Consider the following 8,408-nt stretch of genomic DNA (forward strand, 5'->3'; position numbering starts at 1 on the left):
TCTTTATAGATAATTGTAGAAACTTTCTGTAGGCACTCAGTAAGAAACATCATTTTAAAATTATATATAACTTTCCTTTACTTTGTAAAAAGTTTGAGAATAAAATTCTGTAATGGATTCCTAACTAAGAGAGTAGAAGGTTATGATTTCCTACCACATCATTCAAGATGTGTTTGTCACGAAACTAATTTAGTGGCCGTAGCTGACTTGGAGAAAGTTTTAAAATTATATTCTAAAGTTCAGTTCAAAATTGTCAGTCTTTGCGGAATAAACCAAATGGCAAATTAATTAAAAAATTGAGAAGATATTTGATATATCGAAATACCACAAGATGGAATTCATATTATGAATCCATGGTATTGTTAGATAAAATATTTAGTGAAAAATCGCAAGATCTTGATAATTTATGTGATAACATTAGGCTTATGCACTATAACTCACAGAAATGTAAATTTATCAAAGATAATAAATGTCAATTTATCGAAATAAATAAATTATAGGTTATGGAGTCTTTGGAAACACCATGAAGATCCTTGAAAGTGACCTTCATATAGAAATGGGGGTTTGTTTTTAACTTTCAACTTGTTCTACTCATTTCAAAATTAAATGAACAGATTTAGTTTGCCAACTAATTGAAGATTCCCTTATACTCAGCATTAATAAAAGGTTTATAATTTGATAAAAATAAATGATATATTTCTAAATAACTTTACTGCAAATTCTCAAGTGTTTATAATGATAATATTATTCTACTTTTATTCAACCCATAGGCGCCGACTTAATAGAGGTAGTGGGGCTCTCACCCCCATTGTAAATTTCTACGTGGGCACATATGAATTAATATATCTCATTCTAAGATTGAAATAAAGAGAAAAGAAATATAATAATTATTATATTTTTTCCATGCTCTATGCTCATTCGTCTCTCCTTTCTCATTGATTCTCATCATGTTTCACAATTTATAAATAACTAAGCATTTATTTTATATCCGCATAACAAAAATGATTTATTTTATTTCCGTATAACAAAATGGTTGTATATATATATAAATTACAAAATGTAATTCACGATTACATAAGATTTAATAAGGTGTAGTAACTTTAGGCGACGTGAAAAATTTGTTCGGCAGTCTGATAGACGATCCAACCCTATTTATTTATATATATATAAATTAGATTCAATTATTATAATTTAATAACAGTATTATAAAATGTAAAACAGGAGCTAATTACTTGCAATGTTTTCAATAATTTATAGAATAAATAAAAATTAAAAACAAAAATTGCATAAAATTTTTTTTATCGTTAATTTAAAGATGAATTAAGTTTACTTATTTTTATTAGGAGTATTATCGTCTCTGTTAGCATTGGGGTGGATCAAATTCGCTTCTATATCAGTATATTATTAATAATAATAATAAAATACATAAATAATCTTGAAATATAGTCTGAAGAAATCATTCTTGGTTAAATAATGTTTAATTACTTGAAATGGGTCTAGGAGGCGTTTTTATAATAGGGACTAGGGCGTCTGTGTCAATATACTTGTTCCAAAAAGATGTGGGTAATAAGAGAAGCTGTTCAACAACCTTAATTTTTTTTAATACAAATGATTAGTTCTTTTTACTTACAATTAATATTCATTTATGTTTGAAATATTATTATAACCATTTTCGCATTATAATTAGCTTAAATTTGATTTCATGAACCTCTTCAAAGAGATTATATCATTTTTTTATACCAAAGATTGCTTATGATAATCGTTTAAGACAGAGTATGGCGTGGGTTCGGGTAAACTATAACCAACAATGGATGGGGCAAATATTGTAGCTAGGTTGGATATCGGCATCTTATTTTCATTTACTGCTGCCACTCTATATATATATTAGAAATGTATGAGTGAATATTCAACTAAATATATATAAATCGAGGTTTCATTACATTAATTTTTTTTTAATTGTAAAGAAATATATAACTATAAAAAATTTTGGGCAACTTTTGCAAATGAAGCATAAGGAATGATAGCGTATCTCTATTAGCTAAAGGTAACCTTTCTACCAGCTGATATAAAAGGGTTGTTCCACTAACCGGATCCTTATTTCTTACACCTAAATGTAAAAAATTTATGTTTTTTAAAAGGTTAATTTAAACAAATTATAACCTGCAGCATTAACAAATTCTTGCCAAAATGCTTTAGTAATCAAGGGTTCACTCAAGTTCCTTAAGAAGTCTTTTAAACACCCACATATAACATTTATGTCCTGTAGATTAGACTAAGAAAAATAATGTAAGTTATTACAACAATAAATTAGGTATTACCAAACAAGGAGGCCCCTTTCCTCGGAGAAATTTTTCTTTAAGATCCTTGACTTCCCTCTCCGAACTAGAGTAGCAATACATTTGCAAAACAATGTGTACATAAATTAATTAAATATTATAAGATATTAAAAATTCAGAAAATTCAACATATCTATTTTGTTAAGTTTTCAAAAAATTATGGTATATTTTACAAGTTTATCGAAAAAAATAATATTTAAAATGATCCTTACCCTGGGACCCTGTACAATCCCACCTCCTTCATACCACGACACTCAATCGCATATATACAATGTATAACTATTGCAGGAATATAGGGAGGATTTCCGGGAATGTATTCTGTTAAATGGTGCTGTCCCTGTATTTATATTTATTTTATAACAAATATATCGTAGTGTTCTACTCGCAAAGAAAGAAATCTCTTCTCTTCTAATATATTAGTATAATTGAGATATTTTAAGGTGATTTTAAATTTGCTTTAACTGCATTAGATTCAAATATTTTTGTAACCTTTGCAAAATAGATTTTCTCATTATTAATAATTAAAAAAAAAGAAATTAAAGCAGTCAATTAAAATTTTTTTTAACATATTGCCAGATCTAAAAAAACCAGTGACGTCACTAGGGAGACGCAAAAGGGTTCAAGCCCCCCCCCCCCCCCCGAGACTGTAAAGCTAGTGACGTCACTGAAGGAGACTTATAAATTTAATATATAATATAATTGGAATAAAATCTGCCAGATGGGTTAATAATAAATCATTTTCGGAGATTAAATGTGCGATGTGTGACCTGTTTGCCTTTAGGTGTATTGGACACTGGTATGCAAGGTACGGGCACTTGGATGTGACATTCGGCATGACAAACCGCTTTGCAGTCCTTGCATTTCATAACGCGTGTGCCAAACTTTATTCTTTTACCACACGGTGTGCACACACCTTGAGCATAGTGGGATTTGAAGGAAAAGATATGGGGACGGGACTTCACAAGTTTGCCTGATATATATATTTATTTTAAAGTTATTTGCCAGTTAAAATAATTGTATTGTTCTTTTTTTTTACTAAATCTTTAATATTGGTTATGATTGCCACCTTTCTTTGTTTTTATATGAATAATCCAAAATTCTTAAAAAGTGGCCAAAAAAGTGGGATCAACATCTTAAAAGTCATATCATCTTAGGTTTATAGAGCAAGAGAAGAGTTTAAAAAAAAGTTTAAGAAATGTGTAAAGAGTAGAAAAAAGAAAATTCTATTAAAAAAATACAGTAGGTTGATTTCTAATAAAATCTCTATATAGTATAAGAAGTGTAAATAAATAGTTAGTCTCATCTTGGTCAATGGTTCAGTGTCTAAAATACATTATAAAATTGGCGAAATATTTTATACAACATCATGTCCAAAAAAATACACATATTATTTGTTTGTTCTAATATTCTTTACTAGAAATAGTAACATTAATTAAATCCCGAAATTATTGGAAAATGGGAAAACAAAACTTCAAATCAAATTTGTATTATTAAAAAGAAAAAATTGCAAATATAGGTGTACCAATATGACTGAGGCCAATCCAATATCATATGTAATTTTGTATTCTGTAAAGATAACAGTGGTTATAATTTTTAATACCATAACATAATGCCATTTAAATATATTATAATGATGAGTTATATAGTATTATCTCAATTCAATTGCAATTCTAAAGGTATATAAAATATTTTTATTGATAAATCACTCATTTATATAATAAGTAAGAATTTTTACAATATCAGATCCTAATTTAGGGTTCATGCAAATCATATAAGTATATAAAAATTGTATTTATATCTAGATCCATTTAAAAAGTATATTTTAACAACTCTGCAAAATACACACAATTTCATACAAATTTTTTTTTTTAAAAAAATGAAAGGGTTCACTTTTGATAATCGATTTATAATTTTCTGATTAAATGAATATTAAATTCAACAATATCTATTTTGTTATTTCAAAAAATTATCGCATCTTTACAAGTTTATTGAAGAAAAAAAATATATTTAAAATCATCTTTACCCTGGCACTCTGTATAAACCCACCTCATACCTCAACATTCAATCGCATATATACAATGTATAACTATTAGGAATATGGGAAGGATTTCCAGGTATGTATTCTGTTAAATGGTATTGTCCATGTATTTGTATATTTTTTCAAACAATTGTAGTGTTCTATTCAAAAGATCTCTTCGAGTATATTAGTATAATTGAGATATTTAAAGGTAATTTTAAATTTGCTTTAACCCTCACATGATATAGATTTTCTCATTATTAATCATTTTAAAAAAAGAATTAAAGCAGTCCAATAATTATTTGGCAATTAGAAAAACTTAACATATTGCCAATGTAAAAAAACCATATCCTATTGAATGTAAAGGCAGATACAATTTAAAAAATTTAACTGGATGTAAATACAATTTTTAGAATGTAACTTGCTACAAATACAATTTTAAAAATGTATTTAGATACACATACAATTTTTTTATTGTACATATAAGGTTTGCATAAACCTAAATTAGGATTCTTTTGCAAAAATTCATGAAATGAGATTACTTATTATGTAAATACATTAATGTTATTACTAATTATATAAATAAGTGATATATCAAATAAAAATATTTCATATACTTTTGGAACTGAGAATGTAAACTTAAACTGATCATTATAATATATATGAATAACATTATGTTATGGCATAGCTAAATTATAGATGTTATTTAAAAAAAAATATCGGTACATTCCTAATTGCAACAAAAAAATACTATCTTTTAAACAAAATGGTGAAAACATTTTTAAAGTGACCATTTGTAATCACCATATTGTATTAATATCATTATCATATCATTTTTGGATGATAACTGTGTTTAAATATAAGTTTTTTTCTATTTTCGGGGTTCTGAGAACTACCTGGGTTCAGGACATTTTTCGGAACCCATAAAACAATCAAACTATTTTGTCCAGTTTTTGTATTAAAAAGTACACTAAAATCTGGGCTGGTATAAGAGAAAGAGTTTTTTCAAAACATTTGCCAGGGTCAATTATCAAAAAAAAATCTAAGCATAATAAAATTTAGTCTAAACTTCGATCAAAATTAGTGGACTAAATCACCAATATATATATTTTTTTTAAATTTTATCAATTTACAGGAAACTATGGCCTCATTTTAATTTTTTGATATTATAACAAATTCTGTAATTTTTTTATACAATTTATTAATAAAAACCAAAGCTGGGTATATAAGCGTATGCCACATTTAGGGAAGTCGACTAAATTTTGAGTGGGCGAAAATGTTCATTTAAATTAACAATGGAAATATATTTTTTAAAATTAGCGATTATTATATTACTCTTTAAATTAAATATGTTGTGATTCAAATTTCATCGTGTATACATGATAACTAGTCAAGATCGATGGACCTGTCCTAACGGTCTCAGATCAAAGTCCGGACCCGGTCTGTTATTAATATATAAATAATTCGTATTACTTTTTTATTAAATTATTCTGTATATTATAATGTTATCTTATATTATTTTTTCTAGAGGAGTTACTTTAGTTTTCCCTTTTCTGGCTTATGCTTAATTATTTGAAAAAGGATTTTTATGTATAGAAATAGTTAAAATTGGCTGCTCTCATCTAAAATAAATTGGAAACAGATATTCAAATAGCAGAGCTAAGATCTTTTTAGATGAAATATGAGCCGAAGAATTTGCCATTTGTATATAGCAAAAACTAGATGGGGGAAATGTAGTGGAAATAGTGGAACAAAGGTTTTAACATATATAAATCAAAATCTAGAGGCTTAAGCAATATTTTTCTGGCTAAAATATTGAAGCTGCTTAACAACACTAATAAAAGGTGAAGACAACAAAAAAATTCGAAAAACCAACTCCTTGCATTGCTTAATTTTTTTTTGTTCTTATTAAAGATCTTTAGAGATTTTATATTATTACTCTAAATAGTTTTTGAGATAAACAAAATTTAAAAATTTTACAGATTCAAGTCACTATTTTTCACATCTTTGAAGCATTGAATCCTTTTTTTAACCTATCTAAATAATTCCATAAATTTATAAGAATTTTAAAATAGGTCATCTAAATCATTATCGTTTTCACATGGAATGGTCCCTTAGTGCCATCTATCAGACTCTAATATTTTTTTTTGGATAAGATATTGAGTTAACCATCTTTTAAAATCAGCTCAAACTAAGCTGTTTAACAATAATGACAGTCAGTGAGTGATGAGGAATATCCACAGTGAATAGTGAAATCTGAACTAGTTGACAAACTGGTTTATATACATTTCATTCAAAGGAATATTCATGAATGCTTGATTGTAGTTGTATTTCAAAATTTATTGTATTTTAAAATTTTATTTAAATGATCCTCATTATATAAAAAATTTGCAAATGGGATTTCCCATTCCTAGATGATTATGCAGAATAGAATATGGATTAGGTAATAAATAAAAATATACAATATATAAATAATTGGTAAATGATTAAATTAAGTAACATCAATAATAATTTATGTTATACTAAGGTTAATTTATTAAAAGCTAAATATTTTGTTGGGGGGGGGGCAAAATCTTGTGTTCCATGAGCATGGCTAGTCTTGGATGTACTGGATTCTAAAATTTTTATTTACCTGTCCATGCAAAAATTTAATTAGTTTAATTCTATTCAATAAAAAATAAATTTAACATATCTAGGTATATCTTCAAAAATAATATAATTACTCAACAGTAGTGTTGTTAAACGACTCGATTTAAGTTTATTTTAAATGGCCAACACAATATTTTAGCCAGAAAAATATTGTCTGAGCTTCAAGATTTTGTTAATAGATGTTCAAACCTTTGTGCCACCTATGAGCAAAATCTTAGGGCTTCCATAATATTTTTCCTAATAAAGTATTAAGTTAGCCATTTTTTAAAATTCGGTTCAAAATGAGCCGTTTAACAACACTGCTCAACAGTATAAATATTTAAAGGTTACATTTTTTTGTGTTGTAAGAAAAATATAATCTGTTTATAAATTTTTGAGATAATCAAGTAAAGTTGGAACAAATCCATATTTGGAAGATCTGGCCCAGTTTTGGTAAAAACAATCCTAGATCCAGTATCTTCAATCTTAAGTATTAGAAAAGTTACCGGCAGAATTCCAGGTTGAAAGAGAAGGTGTATGTATTGTATTACTCCTATTTCTAACTCCATATGTGGGAAATTCTCTAGCTTTATCACTAAAAACATGCATTGCTTTATCGCCATTAATGTTTGGAGTATGATTATATTCGTTCTCATCATAATCTGGAACTATAGTAAATAAAATTAATAAATTTCAAAATAAAAACTTAGGTTTGTTAATGATGGTTCACTGTGACTTCTATTTAAAAAACTTTTTCTGCCAGATTTTTCATAATCATCTGCAGTTTCAATGGGAGGATATAGGGTCTAATAAAAAATATATAATTGAGATATAATTAATTTTTACATTTTTTGGCTTTTTATTTTGAAAAGCAAGTAATTCCTCATCAGATAGCCTTTTATTACTTGTTGAACTAACAGTATTAGTTTTCAAACATTTTGCCCTTTCTTGCTCTGGTGTTTTCATAAACTTTATTTCAGGTGCATTTTGTAATTGTTGATAATATTTATTATTTTCAAAATTTTCAACAGCAGCCATATCAATGGAGTCATCAGTTTCATCATATTTAAATGGAGCTAATAAAGATGCTGATCTTCTATCATGTCTACAAGAATTCTTAATTTATAAAAAATTTTTATCAAATACCTTTTAGGTTTAGTTGGAGAATGATTCATTAAAGCACTAGGTATATCCAAAAATGAAAGCTTAGCCTTTTGTGCTTCATTTAATACTGAAACCTTAGTATCAAATAACACTTCTTTAATCATGGTCATTTGATTTTCCTTTTAATATTTAATGAAATATTAGTACCATGATTAAATAATTGTACCAAAAGTTTATTATTCTTCTCTAAATGTGAATGTTTATCCAAAATATCTTCTAGCATTTGACGTGCATTTGTCAAACGCGATGATAAGGATGAATTT

At 26.8% G+C, this 8,408-nt stretch overlaps 1 protein-coding gene across 2 annotated transcripts; it reads right to left on the bottom strand.

Annotated features, from left to right (window-relative positions):
- Positions 1 to 1,014: 1,014 nt before the first annotated feature.
- Positions 1,015 to 7,630, bottom strand: LOC135922028 (rac GTPase-activating protein 1-like). 2 transcript variants are annotated; one of them, XM_065456432.1, is made up of 10 exons: positions 7,488 to 7,630; positions 3,104 to 3,306; positions 2,549 to 2,673; positions 2,319 to 2,382; positions 2,161 to 2,272; positions 1,996 to 2,107; positions 1,741 to 1,873; positions 1,486 to 1,588; positions 1,331 to 1,388; positions 1,015 to 1,148 (listed from the first exon to the last, which is right to left on the bottom strand). In XM_065456432.1, exons 1-10 carry the CDS (start codon positions 7,588 to 7,590, stop codon positions 1,082 to 1,084), a joined length of 1,080 nt encoding a protein of 359 aa, XP_065312504.1. In that variant the 5' UTR covers positions 7,591 to 7,630; the 3' UTR covers positions 1,015 to 1,081. The 2 variants fall into 2 exon arrangements, with proteins under 2 accessions (XP_065312504.1, XP_065312505.1); XM_065456433.1 differs by lacking the exon at positions 7,488 to 7,630 and adding an exon at positions 4,360 to 4,491.
- Between the last annotated feature and the right edge of the window lie 778 nt (positions 7,631 to 8,408).

This window comes from Gordionus sp. m RMFG-2023, chromosome 1 (genome assembly GCF_954871325.1).
Source record: "Gordionus sp. m RMFG-2023 chromosome 1, tfGorSpeb1-WG-v2, whole genome shotgun sequence".
NCBI lineage: Eukaryota > Metazoa > Nematomorpha > Gordioida > Chordodea > Parachordodidae > Gordionus > Gordionus sp. m RMFG-2023.